This window comes from Amblyomma mixtum, chromosome 1 (assembly GCF_055824585.1).
Source record: "Amblyomma mixtum isolate Tamu chromosome 1, ASM5582458v1, whole genome shotgun sequence".
Lineage (NCBI taxonomy): Eukaryota > Metazoa > Arthropoda > Arachnida > Ixodida > Ixodidae > Amblyomma > Amblyomma mixtum.
Window position 1 is genome coordinate 155624051 of NC_143012.1, and position 15933 is coordinate 155639983.

Genomic DNA, 15933 nt, shown 5'->3' on the forward strand with positions numbered 1-15933 from the left:
TTGCAAGTACAGCTCTGCCCAATGCGCAATAATGCCGTCGTGCGCCGAGTGTATCTGCTGCCTCGAAGATTTGCAGGCCGGGCTGAGAATCCTGGAAGGCCACACAAGCGTTACTGAAAACGTCGACTTTCTTACTGCCTCACGCCATTCACACTTGAGGTCGATTACAGGAAGCTTCAGCGTTACCATTCGAGACGCGTCTCCAAGACCCCATAGAACTGCACGCATGTTATTTGAATGATAATCTTTTCAAAGAATTTTGATTTTATTCAGTAGGGTAAGGATGCGGGCTAGTTGGTGATCCATAACATATAAATACCATAACATATAAATATCAAATTTATATGTTTGGTTAGAGACACCTACGGTAATTTTCGCGGTGGGCGTATACGGTCGACTGGGGTTCGGCAACCACGTCGTTCTGCCCAGCTGTGTGGTTTGAAAAGATTAGAAAAACCTTTCCGTCCCTGCAGTATACGGGCTTTAAGCGGTTCTAGGTAAATACTGTAATGAACGCAGCACATAAGTTTTTGTTCATTTGAATCGACATGTATTTCGCAACGCGCAGTGGCTTGCCCGACCGAGGCGCGCAAAGATGAACCAGCCCACCATCGGCACCGCACTGATGCCACGGTCCTCGAAGAGAAAAATATATATTTATTTTGCAACACAAATTTTGTTTCTGGGATATTCTTTCGCTTAACGCAGCACTTAATTCTCTTCAGCTCTCTTTTTTACACATCCATCTGTTTTTATTGATTTAACTGGCGTTCACAGCACCTGTTCCAAATTTCTGTGCACAGGCAGGAATACCTTTCGACGGGGGAGAAAAATGAGAAGGAAAAGGAGAAGGCAGGTCATTTTTTTTTATGAAGACAACAAAAACCATATTGCACGCACAGCAGAGCGCACATGTGCTGTTGGCACGCGCGTGCCCGCTCAAAAAAGCCGACTTTATAATACAAGCACTTCTACTTGGCCTCCATTTGAATAGGCTTCCTTCCTCCGCTATATCCGAACTTTGCACAAGCTGTAATCGAATACTGCCAGGCAAACAGCGCTCACAAGCATTGCGGCGCGATCATCTTCACTGAGGTTGAGCCAGGACTTTTCTAGTCTACTACAGCAAATAAAACACGTTTAAAACTTTTTCTAGGGCGTTTCATCCGTTTCAAGATGTGTGTTTCCACATATAACCAGTATTTATCGCACAAAGTTCTGCACGCGCTACCGCTACCAGCGCTTTGCTCGAGCCGCAACGAGCAGACGCTCCGAACCCGTCCGGAGTACAGTCTCAAACTTGCGTCACTTCCGGCGGGCGGCAATGGCGCCCGTTTTTCCAGTTTCGGTATTGAAAACTCCGATTTTTGCGTGCCTTTTTCACCGTAACTGCTTGAAACTGGAGCGTAATGTTTTGTGGGTAGCATAATACGGGGGTGTACTATGAAAAAACAACCTTTTTACGGCTTGAAAAAATTCGGTCAAGTAGGCCTTTAAGTCGACAATTAACATGAGAACCAGGTTCATAAGGCGAATAGCCAACAAAACACGGTGAGTCAAAGAGAAAGACCTCTGCCGAATGGTTCAGGCTTTCCTGATAAGCAGAATAGTTTACGCCAACCCCTACCTCAAGCTACGGCTGGCGGAACAGAACAAAATAGACGAGATCATAAGGCAGGCATATAAAGCAGCATTGGGGCTGCCCCACTGCACTCCTACGGAAAGACTTCTTAAACTGGGGATCTACAACACCACCACGGAACTATGCGAGGCACATATATTTGCGCAATGAAGGAGGCTTGCAACCTCACCCCCGGGGTGGAAGATCCTGAGCAACCTAGGATTACATGATAGAATTTCGGAATGAAACGCGCAGGCAAAATTACCGACCGAAGTGAAAAAATTACTAGCTATTAAACCAATTCGAAAAAACATGCACCCTGCTTTTCACGAAGGCATAGGAGAGCCAGAGCAACGGTCCTAAAAGCCAAGCTAGAAGGCTCGGAATGCACAGCCTATGTAGACGCGGCGGAATACGAAGGAAGCGACCCCTTTGTGGTCGTGGGCGTGAACGACTCGGGTGAGGGAGAAACATTAACGGCCGGTTAGGTCAAAACAAAGAACTCAGGGACAGCGGAGAAGGCGGCTATCGCCATGGCAATGGCCAGCACCAAAGCAGTCACCATAATTAGCGACTGCAAGGTGGCTATCCACAATTTCGCGCGGGGTATGATCTCCCAGCAGGCAGAACGAATCTTAACACACCAAGACTGGGACCAAAGAGAGGTGGAACTAATATGGGTGCCGGCACACTCGGGGAACAGGGGAAACGAGTTGGCTCACAGTATAGCTCGAGGTTATGTCAGCCGAGCAGTGAGCCGGGTTGCGTCGCCAAATTTCACGAGAGATGCATTCATATCGTTTCACGAGTACATCAATCAGTTTAAACTGGAAAGGAGGATCTATCCGCTACAAGACAAAAGACTCGGCAAAATCCAGGAAGAAACGTGGCGTCGGCTCCAGACGCGAGCCTTCTTTAGCCTGTCGAGACTAGCGCACATGTATCCAACACAATACAATCCTACTTGTAAGCAATGCGACGAGATAGCCGGATATGACCACATTTTATGGAGCTGCAAAAAGGCGTCGCCACCGGCGGACCTACTACCAGTCCCTTCTCTAGAGCGGTGGGAGGCTATACTGGCCAGCTCAGACCCGTTGACGCAAGTCCGGGCCACTGAGTGGGCTCACAAGGTCGCCAAGAGCCATGGGCTCGAAGCCACCTAGTCTAATGCCCACTAGGGCTCAGTGCTGACAATAAACGTTTTCCAGTCCAATCCAACCGGAAACGACGGAGACAGTAGAGCGCACGTGATGTAGAAAAGGTAACAGGCTAAGAATGAAGAAACGCCAGATGGCGCTAGAGGCACGAGGCGGGCCATAAATTATTTCGCATTCACAGCACCTGCGTAACTTTTTATGATCAGCAACCAGAGCAGGGAGCTACGCAGACACAGGAGGAATGGACATCACAAGCTCTGACTTTCAAGAACGCTGTTTATTGGAAATCACGCAAAATACGAGGGCGAGTCATAAAGTTACATTAAAACATCCGTTAAAAAGTATTCATGTTGTGAACCCTTCTGTTATGGACATATTACCTGCCGCGAGGTTGGGCAGTGCTTCAAGATTCATCAGCAGGATTTGAAGTATGACGTCGCAGTGTATATAGAAGGTGACCGTCCGCATAGAAGTGTGCACGGGAGAGGAACAGAGCAGCGACGGTGCAAGAGCAATCGGCATTCATCGATGAATGATGGAGTATTATTTGGAGGCCCGTCTGCCACTTCAGCTGGCTTACGAGTGGCACCTGTAGAGGAGGTTCAAAAGCAAAGCTGCAGTGGGGGGTGGAGAATTTTGGGGCTTCGTTGAAGGGAAATAAGTCATATATAGATATCCGTCGTTTCGATGTGGAGACTCTTTGCTTGCAAAATTTAGGCGTTTTTAAATGGCTGTAGCGTTTGCGTTGAGTGTGCGGGGAACTGTGTTGAAACGGATTATGTAAATTTAATGCGATATCAATAAGAGTGCCGTGAAGGCAAAAACTGTCCGGTGGCGGCGGCGGCGGCATCGGCGTCTGTGAGAACTCCCACCTGCCAACCGTTCCCCTCACTATTCTTGGAGCCCTTCACTACGGCGTCCCTCATAGCCTGAGTTGCTTTGGGTCGTTAAGTCCACATGAACCAAACCATCCACTTGCAGGAGACGTCGGACTGAGATTGACTCAGCGAAAATAAATAAAAAAAGCGATTACGAATAAAAATGGTTTGGTTTGGTTTATGGGGTTTAACGTCCCAAAGCGACTCAGGCTATGAGGGACGCCGTAGTGAACGGCTCCGGAAGTTTCGACCACCTGGGGTTCTTTAACGTGCACTGATGTTGCGCAGTAGACGGGCCTCTAGAATTTGAAAAAAAAAAAAATAGAAAAGGAATTTGACTAGAATCGGAAATTGAATAGAATAAGAACTGGAAAAGAATGAGAAGTCGGAAAAAATTTGTGTGCGAATGAGAATAGCATCAAGCCGCCGCGGTGGCTCAGCGGCTATGGTGCTCGGCTGCTGACCCAAAAGACGCGGGTTCGATCCCGGCCGCGGCGGCTAGAATTTCTTTGGAGGAGAAATTCTAGAGGCCCATGTACTGTGCGATGTCAGTGCAAGCTAAAGAACCCCAGGTGGTCGAAATTTCCGGAGCCCTCCACTAGGGCGTCTCTCATAGCCTTAGTCGCTTTGGTACGTTAAACCCTATAAACCAAACCAACCAACCAGAATAGCATCAGAATTGGAATAGATTGGCGAGTGCAAGAAAAATGCTATCGCACTTCCTCCGTATAAATGCAACTAATCTGCCCAATTTTTTTTCTTGTGATACATTATGCATTTTTCGCGAACAGAAAAATGTTGACTTTTTGGCTTCCCCCTTTATATGCCCAACTTCTAAAAAATTTGCCTCGTCATGAGCGCAGTATGACCTACTTAAAGCGCTTTCCAATAGACAGCCTTATCGAGTCAGCACTAGTGGCGTCCGGTTTCTCTCTGTCCGTGTCGTGATAATCAACCCGATAATTTCGCTGTTCTCCACGGTCCGCCGCGCACCGGTTCATAACAGCGTAGTCGATTTGGGAGGCGCCTCCTGTGTTTCTACCATGCGAAACTCACCACCTTTATTGAACCCTTCAGAAGTGCATAGCAAAATATTAACGTTAAACAGAGCCAGAAAGAGGAGACGCCGCGGAAACACATGGGCCCCGCAGTTACTGCCATCGAAGGTGCAGTGAGACAGCTTTTTTTGTTTCACTGTCGATTGTCGAGGCTGAAAAGATTTGTTTTCCACACACCAGCGCAGAAAGAATGACAGAAACGCTAGCATGCAACTTATGAAATTTCAAATAACAAGTCCAGCCAAAATCCAATTGCATCCGCCCAGTGCCCAGATTAGAGGCGAACAATCGTATTCGCGCTTTAGATGCACGCAGCGGGAGCTTGCATACTATATTTTTCTTCGCCAGGGCAGCGCGCAGCCGTTCATTGTGACGGCGTTGTTGTTCCGCTTGCGCACGTCGCTGACGAGGAAGGTGACTAAAGGGTGGGACCACACCAATGGCCGCATTCTGTAATGATTCATTCCTTTTCCATTCCATTTGACCATCTACAATTGGTCCCGGTTCCTATGGCCGTTGGGCGTTAGAGCAGAAGTCACGCCGGTCGTGACAGAAACATGCCCATGATGCCACCTGCGCGCATAAACACGTCTAGAGATCATGTCGCACTGGTCTACCGGCGCCGACGCCCACACACTGATGGAGCACGACGACGTATTTTAAACTCATGACGTGGTTCATCGCCGCTAATTGAGTCTTGGCAAAGAAACTGGGAAATATTTGTTTGAAGAATTGGCCCCATGTGATCCGTATGACTCAGCCGGACTTGATGCAACTGCCAAAGGCTGGCCAGCGGTAGCGCCGCAACCAGACCGGCTCTGTCTGTGATCAGCCATTCGCTTTCCTACGTTCCTACGTGCTGTTGCTTTCGTCATCTTGACGTTCATGTCAGATTAAATAGATTATTACAGAATACGGCCCCAGGACTGCTCGATGCCAGCTTGTAAGTTTTTGGGTGTTGGCGTTGGGAAGCTGCCAACTGTCCACCCCCCCCCCCCCCCCTCTCCCCATTTCATTTGCGTCTCTTGTTTCTGTCAAATATCTGGTCACAGCGTTCGTAGATTTTTTCTTTTCACGTTCTTTTCGGCATGAGCAGCTAGAAGACGCATTCTTAGCTCAAACAGTACAGAGACACACGAAGCATAGAGTATATATTGCGAGCGCTGACCTGGTCAGCGCTTGGGCTGTGTGTTCTTTGTTCTGCCCTCTGGTCCTGCGCTGTTCAAGGTGCGAATTCTTAGCAACTGTCTCAAATCGCAGCCTTAATTTTGAAGAGTTGTGCTGGCTTATACGGTAGTTTGAAGCGAAACCAAAAGTTTCGCCCCAACATTAATTAGTTTTCGTCATTGTGTAGTAATTATTTTCACCTTGCTTGCTACGCGAAAAGTTTACAGTTATCAGAGACATTGTATAGGTTCGAAGCATTTGCCTACTAACGGGAATTAAGTTCAAACTGGACGTCCAGTCAATAAAAAATGGAGCGCCCAATTGTAGTGCTGCCTCATTCATGCTGCTGAAAATTGCCGCGACGTTTCGACGCCACCGGGCCGGGATAAGCATTTCTTGAGCATATTAATATATTGAGTATTACGATTTCCACGATTTTTCTGGAAGCTCAAGTTTAACCTTACGCAAAGAATGAAATACACATGCATGATTTACGTCGCGGGGCCCCTTCGGCGTAATCAAGCGACCATCGTTTCGTTTCAGCGTTCCTGGACGAAAACCTCGAGGACGACATTCGATGTGCGGGGCTTGTTCGCCATATGTGGGGCTTCAAGTACTGGTGAGCACTGCTGTCGCCTCACGTAGCGCTTGTTGTCGGCAGTTCTGTGTACTGCTGCGGAACCTGCGGCCATGGTCGCAGATAAGATAAGATACGTCGAACCTCATAAGATACGTCGAACCTCAGCTGGGCAGTACGGACTGACCCTATAGTCTTGGTCTCGTGTTCTCCTAGCATACGCGCTTGGCGCTACTGACTTTCAAAACCACCGCGAGTCTGTTAACCACGACACGAAGCGATCAGCTGTGACGCTGTTGAAGTCCATCACTAGTCTGCTGTATGGTAGACGCTTGTGCTTTCGCACGCTCTTTCAACGGTGCACCGTATTATTGTTCAAGCAGAGTTCTCCATACCTCCCCGATGCCCCAGTCAGCTACCAACTTTGCAGTCTCGTGGAATCTGCATTAAGCTTCATGTAGAAGCTCATGGGTTAATGAAGGTGTTCTTCCGGGTAAGGAGCTAATGTAAGATATTAACTGAATAGGACAGGTTTCAGAAATTATTGTTTACAGCCAGGCTCTGGCAAAAGCACAGTGCGCATTTCTCCACTTATTAGTTTTGTTTAGCGTGCTGTCAAACCAAACTGCTAACTTCCGGCAAAGGAAACTGTTGGTTGCACAACTGAAGTAGTGAAAAAACTTGTATCCTCAAAGCTGGTAGCAGCATCGAGTGAGCGAGCGTGTATTAGCGGCGTTAGAATCGGTGCGCATGTGCACGCTTGATAAAATCTTCACAGGCCATGGAGTTTGCTGTGTTGACACAGGCTTTTTATTCAAGGCGTACCAAACAATAGGAATAACGAGATTTCACTGTATCTTCAAATTAGATTTTTTTTTGTTTTAACCTAATTCCTATTTTTGCCAGTCTGGTTTCTCTTTCTATTCGTTGCGTGGCAGAAACAAATGGTCTCTATTGTTATCTCTGTTGAGGCAATCTTGGCTTGTCTGTTCTGTTTTTTTTTGTGTTGCTTCAAACTACAAATAGGATTTGTACCCGCTGCAGTGGCTCAGTACAAAGTGTAGCATTGCGGGCTCGATACCTGCCATGACAGCTCCATTTTGGCGTTCTGTTCTTTCGACGCACGTCAACGAAGGCCAGGTAGTCGAAATTCAGTGCGGCCTCCATGACCCGTTGCGTTGCTTTAGCGCGTAAAATACCGTCAGTAACACAAGGAGGGATGCATTTTTGTTATGACCCGCAGGGTATGACACTTGGCTCCATTTGGCCATTTTGAGTACTTGTCATGTCTGGTCCAAGGGCGTAAGGAGCTCTGTTATATATACCCCTGTCACAAGTGCAATTCACATTGAGTCACTGGACATTGAACTCAATGGAGATCGACCTAACGGAGGTTCGCGAATGGGCAATGTAATCTCAGGGGCAGTTGGGAGCTACCTCTCACTCACCATACGTGCAGAAACCAAGACATTGAAACTGCAAGCAAACAAAAATATTTGTGATTTCATTACAAAATTTTTTACTACATTAACTAGTTCGTAAACTAAAATTAATTCGGTAGTTAAAAAGACAACTGAGCAGACTCTCGGGTGGTCAGACGTAAACAAACCGATGCTGTTCTTGTTGTGCCGTGTGCTACTGCATTTCGCTAGAGTTCACCTCGTATCGCGGCTTACGGCAACCGATACCAAGGGGTTCCCCACCACCATGAATGTGACAAAGGCCGTCAGTGGTCTCCGACAGCTTTGCCGACAAAAAAATGAATGCTTCCGAAACGAAGGCAGCATCGCTGCCCATCGTCGCCCCGGCATCTGTGCATTCAGGAGAAAGCACTTAATGGCTCATCGGCAACGAAACCTGGAGTCGGTGTTGACCAGCAGCAGTGGTCCCAATAATCCGAGAAGACATCGCTGTGGTATCAAAGAAAAGTGATATACCTACGAAGGCGGGGATTCGAACCCAGAACTTTCAGATCGTGAGGTGAGCATGCAATCCATATGCCGCAAACCGGCTTTTATTAGCATGTTATTTAATACACTGAAATTATGTTCTATTTATATGGACGATTTTCAATGTTTTTAGGAAACAGCGCGAAATACATGTAAAAGAAAGCCAGAGCAACAGAGCACTACACGGGAGCTAAGGCTGCACACACCACCAAGAAGTAGTGCCACCCTGGTTTAATGGTCTGTCTGTTTTAACACTTAATTCAGTTGAACAAACATTTGACCAGAATGAGGTTTCGTCGGAACAACGCAGTCGGAGACAACAGTCTATGGACCACGTGCTTCGTAAACGAACCCTATTGCTTTATTATTAGCCGCCGGCTCGAGACCATGTGTTCGGGAGTGCAAGAACAGGATTTTAGCTTTCCCTTCCACAAGTGTGGTCTCCATTCGCCGGCCAATAATAGAGATATCGGCTATCTTTCCAGCAGGCTGTCCAGAGACTTTTGTCTCCAAATGACTGATTCACAGTTCCGTTCCACATTCTAGTTTTCCTTAAGCTGTGTAGTAGTCCATCAGAAAAAAAAACATAAAATAAAGATGTCTTTCGACATACTCCACTCCGGTTAGGTATCGTATGGTACGAAAAGTAAAACAAATACGATTTTTCAAGGTCTGTTGCAAGACATCCCAGACCAGAGTAGCGTCCTTACAATTGGTGAAACAATGTGCAGGTGTTTCAGGAACATCACTGAGGTGGCAGTTCACAGACGACACAAAAGTACCCTTTTCTGAAGCGAAGTCTACACGGACAACGTTTCCGTATGCAGCTTCTAGAAGAAAGTCTTAGTGCAAGGTGAGAGTAACATTTTCCGCATCTGCGTAAGGACATCATGTCCTAGAAATCCCAAGTACATCGAGCGGTAAATAGGAGGAGGAAAAAGCATCGCACTCAGGTAGTCGTACAAGCGTTTTCGGGCGACTGAAAATAAGATCTCTGTTGAAAAACAGATTGCCAGAAAGTGCACAGCAAAACGTACCTAATGGATGAACCCCCATTAGCGAGGACGGTCAGAGAAGCTAGGGGGCACAATCAATCAAAGCATTAACTCAATTTTTCTGCAAAAATGCTCGAAGTATCGGGTGGGAAGTGAAGAGAAAAGACAAAACGGGCAACAGTCTGCCGCACACAAGGACGGACTAAACCTAGCGCAGCCGTGCTGACAGGTCAAAAAAGGTAATCATGCCGCATTAGGGCCTGGAAGAACCCCAAACGCAAGTCGCAAAAACTCTGCGGAAGCGATGAAGAGAAATATTGTCGCAATGATTAATCTGCAAAACATAATAAATTTTTGTTTCTAGAAAGAGGTTATACGCGGTAGCCTCGCCGAATATTGACAGACCATGTGGGGCAAATGTCTGAGCATAGAGAAAAAAGTTTAAAAATAAAGAAATAAAAATTAAATAAAAATAGTTTCGCATTCAAAGCACCCAAGTAGTCTTAAGAGCCCTCCCTATTTTTCCTTCCGAACTGTGAGGTATCTGAGCAGCTTTTTTCAAACAAACTTTCAGTTAAACAAAAGCACTCCAATATTACGCTCGTTTTATTCTACTTCACTTCATGTTTTTACTCACTATTGCTGCCCCTATCGCCTTCTGCCAGGTCGCAGGTTTACTACCCAGCGATAATTGGAATTTGCCGTGTGGCATCGGTGCACCTGGATGGTCCTCAAAAATTACAATGGTCATTGACTCAATGGGCATTGAGGTTGCAAGTGTGACAGTGGTATTACTTCTTGGTGTTGTCGCAAACGGCACTTATATTACTCTGATGAATTGAGGAAACGAAATGTTAAGCACCCTACTCCATTTGAATTCCCTTCACCTCTCACACTTCGCGCAGGACCGGCTGGGAGGAGAACTGTCTGTACGCCAAGGTGTCCCCGTTCCTGGACGGCTGCGACTACGAGAACTGACTGCCATCGCGGCTCTTTCACTCGGCTCGTGCCAGCTGCTACATCGTGTAATGCCGTTACCTGCCGGTGCTGGTGTCAGCTGCGAACTGTTGGCCCGCTTTGTTTCACTGCGTTTTCGGTCTTGCCGCACGATGACAATAGCCGGGAACATAAAGACATAAAGAGCTACACAATTAATCTAACGGACACGGAATATACGCTATTTGGCACAGCATGGCAACCGGTATAACTATATTTAGTTTCGCAGCGTTGTCACCCGGGACTGGTTATTTTTGTTGATATTTTAACATACACTGCAGGCCAGACTAAGGCCAAAAGAGGAGTGGGGAACGCATGTAAAAATCCAGTGTTGCACAGTACCAAGGAAAGCGAAGTGCAGTATAAGAAATAGCACAGGGGCAAAGGTAAGCACCTCAGGAAATCAAAACATCAGAGCAAATGAAACTATCGCTTCGAATTGTCGCAGTTCAAAGAGACGCTCAGTTGCTGGCGTGCTACTTTTGCGGTGTGAAATGCACATAGACTGTCATTTATGCTTCAAAAAAAAAAAAAAAACGGAGAATTTAGGGTACGAAGGAATCAAATGAAAGTGTTTATTGTTGTGCCTTGTGATTCGGGATGCGTGTGCTGTAGAGCTGAAGAAAAGCTGGAGGTTATATATATTAAAGAGCACTTTATTTATAGCTAGCTTCTTGCGCGATTTTGTGTTATTATGGTATTATTTTTCCTTAATTTTCAGCGGATTTTATTTTTATTTACGAAGTGCGCTGTAACCTGAAATGCAGCACCTTTGATAGCCCTGTAACCCCAATTTTTGATGTTACCTTTCTGCCATTGTGTTCTTGTACGGCGAGCTGACTGGAAGTGTATCCATGAAGAAAATTGTGTATATAGAAAACTGGCGCTGGCTTGAATTGTACACTTATGTCGTATTTACTGCACTGTGTTTGTGTTGTATAAAAAAAAATCATTGAATTCCCATCCTGTATCGGCCCAAAAAGGGCTAACAGTATCAATAAATAAATAAATATGTTAAGAGCCCGGTCACTTGCTTTAATGGCGTTGGCGTCTCCTGTAAGTGGATGACAGGAAAGGTGAAAAGTGGAGAGCGTGGAGAGAGGGGTAGGGTTCCGAAAAAGAAGGAAGAGGCGGAGGCCAGGACAAACGAAAAGAGGTCTGTGGGGCGCAAACGGCGCGTTCTGTAACAGCATGACGAGGGAAAGTGAAAAAAAGATGACGGAGAAGGAGGTCAGAGCAGCAAAAAGAGTTTCGTGGGGCGCAACGGGCGCATCCGAGTGCACTCTCCGGTCGCAAAGTCCCTTGTCTACGCGACGCAGCTGGTTGGTTGAACTGAATGCGCCAAAGTTGTCCCGCACTATGAGAGAAGGAGAATTTAGATCGCAAATGGGAGCTACAGGCGCTAGGATGGCGTAGCACACGCAACTGCCCCACTGGTCAAACGCGTTAATGAGAAAGCATAATCACCGCGAGGTGTTTTTATGTGGAGAATCCAGTCGGTGGCAACTATTTTATGCTAAATGTACACAAAACTTTGTATTTGCCTAAGTTTCTAATACATTTCTGAGCTAATGAATCCAAACTTTGCATGTGCATTTAGATGTGTTGTGACCAACTATTTACCGACTTGTGCAGAGGACAATCAATATTGTGAATTACTTGAGAGAGAGATGGAGAGAGAGAGAAATGGATGGAAAGGCAGGGAGGTTAACCAGGCGATGCCCAGTAGGCTACCCTACACTTGGGGAGGTGAACAAATGGGAAAAAAAGAAAAAAGAGCGGCAATGAAATGAGTTTTCCAAGTGTCCGGCGACCACTTATCCTGAGACGGAGCACAAGAGTTATGGATCTGTGTGGCCAAACTAAAAAGGTTATTGCTAAGCCGAGGTCTCTGAAATTATCATTTCGAGAGATCAAGCGCTGCATTCTTCCGCTCTGATAAGGAAGGGGAGATTTTTTTTTCACATTTCAAGCGCATAGAGACGGTTTGTTATGTTCCACTGATCGCAGAGTTAGGAAGAACGTTACGGTTTCCAATAAAGTCAACTTTGTCATCAATAGAGTGAATAGCCTTGAACATCATGCAGCCTTCAACAAATACGCGTATACTGGTATTTACATTGAATGTATGCGTTTTGGGTGAGAATTAGTTATAGGAAACAAAGGTCCAAGGACACTTAGTGCCGTGCACCACCGGGAAAACACAAATCAGGACGATGGCCAACTAATTCGACGAAGTGTTGATGGATATGCGTTACAGTGCATTTATGCAACGGAAAAAAATATTATGAAGGCTACTGAAAATATTCGCATACTCATATCTTTCTTTACTTTCTTCGGAGTCGGCCTCGAAGGCAGTACCAGATACCTTACCTGTTCGTGTTTTTTGTCTGTGGACACTTCTGTGACTGAGTCCACCGTGGTGGCGGCTGCATTCTGTGGGCTCAGAATATCGCCATAAATCTGTGGTCTTAGCTCTACACCCTAACGCAAAACGCCCAGCTCACGTAACGGATACAGTAGTCTTCATGGGTGATTGATGCGCGCTTTGGTACGGATTTGAAAGCTTGTTGGGATTGTTGGGACAAGGATAGTCAAATTCAGGTGCAGTTGACTACCCTAATTCACGTGCAGTTGACTACACTCTATGCAGGAGCCCGAACGGGCAGGAGAAGGACAAAGTGTAGGTCATCGGAACGCGACCCAGTTGGGACGCGTTTCGCAACAAGTGTTCATGGCTTCATCGTCTACTTCCTCACAGGACCGCCTCCACAATCTGCAACATGCAAAGTCACAAACGAACTATCACAGGCCGAAGATCCCCAGCAGGAGGACAAACTTGAAGAAACGAAATGCAGACATTCTTCAAGTATTGGTTGGTTGGTTTATTGGAGTTTAACGTCCCAAAGCGACTCAGGCTATGAGAGATGCCGTAGTGAAGCATTCAAGTATTGACACAGTGTTTACATAAAATTTGCAACGCAGCATTAGGACGAGATTGTTTACTAAACGGCCACCGTTCGCCCATGGTGAAGAGGCGGCCGCACGCCGCGGGTTGCGGCACAGAACGTGTACGCGATGCTTGCGGCGACCAGACAACGCCCATGAAGGAAGACATTTCGTCGTCCGCCGGCACAACAGTGCTCCTCCGTGGACAATCGAGGAATCGTGTTTCCTGGGGCTCCAAAAAGACTCAGTCTCTGGGTCTGCTGGGAACTAAAAGGGCGCGCTTTATAGGGCAACTACTTAGGATTTAGAAATCAACGAGCTTAAAGGAGCCGAATGTGTGAAACTTGCAGGTAAATCACGCGAAGTCCTTTTGGGGTAGGACTTAGAATGGTGACGTAAACGCCGATTAAAATTGCGATGGCCTTCAAGCTCCTCCGCAGCACACGCGCAAAGTGGGGCACGCATGATGACGTCATGAAAGGTAACGGTACATTTGGAAAGCATAAACGCTTGCTCTAAAGAAAAAAACACAAACGATACTTACGGTAAAGCCCGCCGGCAGTTGTATGGCAGGCATCAAACGAGGCACGGCAAGGTGTGGTTGACGGTAGCGGTAATCTGAAATCTTACCTTCCGTGGCGTCACACCGAACTTGCCCGCACTTCTTCGTTGCTTTGCGGAGAAGCCTAAAATTCAATCCTCGCTAACGTCACCATTTTGAATGCCAGCGAAAGAACTCTTGCCATGTTTTACCTTCAACTTATATAGATTTCTATCCCTGGTTATCGCGGAATTCTAAAAAAGTGGTGCAGTTGCTCTTTAAGCAGCTTAGGCAAACAGTGTCTCGGTACAGTTGATGAATGAAGTGTTCCGCACCACGCTTAAGAACCGTAAATGGGCTGTCGTAAGGGGTAGTATAGGAGCGCAAACTGTGTCATGACGGGCGAATACGTGCGTGCAGTCGGCACGCATTAGGCTGACAATGGCACGGTGAAAACACTGGCGAAGTGATGGCGGCCCGGTGGTGTCATGCTTGGTAGCTACCCGGTGGCGCCTTGTAAGTTGGTGCCACATGGCGCTGAAAAGAAAAATTCGCCGGGCATGGGAGGCTACATGGCGAAAACAAACTTCTACACGCCATCCGACAGTGAACATGCATGGAATTGGCATTTGCACCATCTGTGAAAAGCTGCTGTGTGGTTTCATTATGTAACACATGGCGTCCTATGTCACTTTCTGCTTGAATAATTATTGTCCATCCTGGTAGCCTTTATCTTTCTGCGCTACAAGCTGATAGCTAATGGAAACGGTTGATCGCCAAAGCTGGAGACAAGTGCGTTAGCACCCCTTCAATTTTACCTTTAGACAAGGAGTTGAGTTTTCTAGGTCCGCTTTAATTACGTCTCTGTTTTGCTTGACTTTTGTTCTTTAGAACTTTTTGACATGTTCCTTAGAACTTTTTAACTTTTTCTTAGACTATGTATGGCTTTCAGCATTTGACACAGCTTTCGCGTAGCGTTCCTTTTTGTAGTGTTGTCTCTTTGACTCTGCTTTCCTTCGACTTTTACACAGGTTTGCGGTATTGTTTTGTTTTGGCTTTTGTTCTTTGTTTCTGCCATTTGCCTCCCTATGAGTGGACAGCAGTAGACGTTAATTCATTCTTTTGTTACCCTTTTATTTTGGCTCATCCTTGTCATTTAGCCATGCAGTTTGTAGTTGCCGGGGTGACGTTGCGTCGCCTCGATGTGCTGTTTCTTCCTTGTTGTGTGCAATGATGTGTATCAGTGTTAGATTTCCCACGCCTGCTGCTTTATCTGGTCACGTGGGTCTTGGATGGCATTATAAAAGCTGCTCGTTTCGTTGAATAAATGTGTTGGTAGTCAGCGCGTCCTGTCCACTTCTTCGTTTGTCCTTGTCTTTTCGTGCTGCATTCTTTAATCATGATCACTGACCAACAATCCCAAACCGCCACTTTAGCTTGGATTGGACCTCGGCCTCGGCCGGACGCTGCCGTCGCTGCTCTGCCGCTCCTCTCAGGCAGCCCTCAAATAAACGTGGCCGCGGTCGCCTCTTGGGCGACCTCCGCATCAACGCCCACAAGTTCATGAGCCAGGAACGTCCATATGAATGGTCATTTTTCACTGATTTTAAAGCGGCCCTTCAAGGCTTGCAAGCTGCTCTAAGCCGGGGGTCGCATGAACAACTTGTCGCAGAGAGACGCGAGGTTTACCACTACGCCATATCGAAATGTCATGATACCATTTCTCATTGACTACCTGGCACTGTGGTATCAAAAGAAACCATGCAGACGAGGCCGCCCTGTCTGCCCTGTCTGCCCGCAATGACGGGACTTCAACCAGCTTTTCAACCATCGCCTCAGGGCATTGGACCCTGTACTGCGCTTTCGTCTTCCCGGTAATACACCGCGTCGCGAAGCAATATTGCTGTACCGTCTATGGCTTCGGTGCTGTATTAAGAAAACGATACACGTTCCAAATTGGGATGGCCGACAGGTCTGCTCTTGAAAGATCGGGTTGCGAGACGACAGTTGTACATCTTTTGTACCGAGACACACAACAGCTA

The 15933-nt window shown here is 46.8% G+C and overlaps 1 protein-coding gene across 2 annotated transcripts in view; it reads left to right on the top strand.

Moving 5' to 3' along the window:
• The window catches only part of LOC149369446 (lysozyme C-1-like), a 62220-nt gene extending 51357 nt beyond the window's left edge, over positions 1–10863 (top strand). Inside the window, exons 4-6 of one of the 2 annotated variants that reach the window (XR_016285289.1) lie at positions 6428–6503; positions 9142–9263; positions 10311–10863. Coding sequence is in view for 1 of the 2 variants with exons in the window: in XM_089558567.1 (XP_089414693.1) it covers positions 6428–6503; positions 10311–10383 (149 nt within the window). In the remaining variant the exon portion in view is untranslated. The remainder of the gene's footprint in view (positions 1–6427; positions 6504–9141; positions 9264–10310) is intronic. The other variant, XM_089558567.1, reaches the window with a different exon arrangement.
• The last annotated feature ends 5070 nt before the right edge of the window (positions 10864–15933 follow it).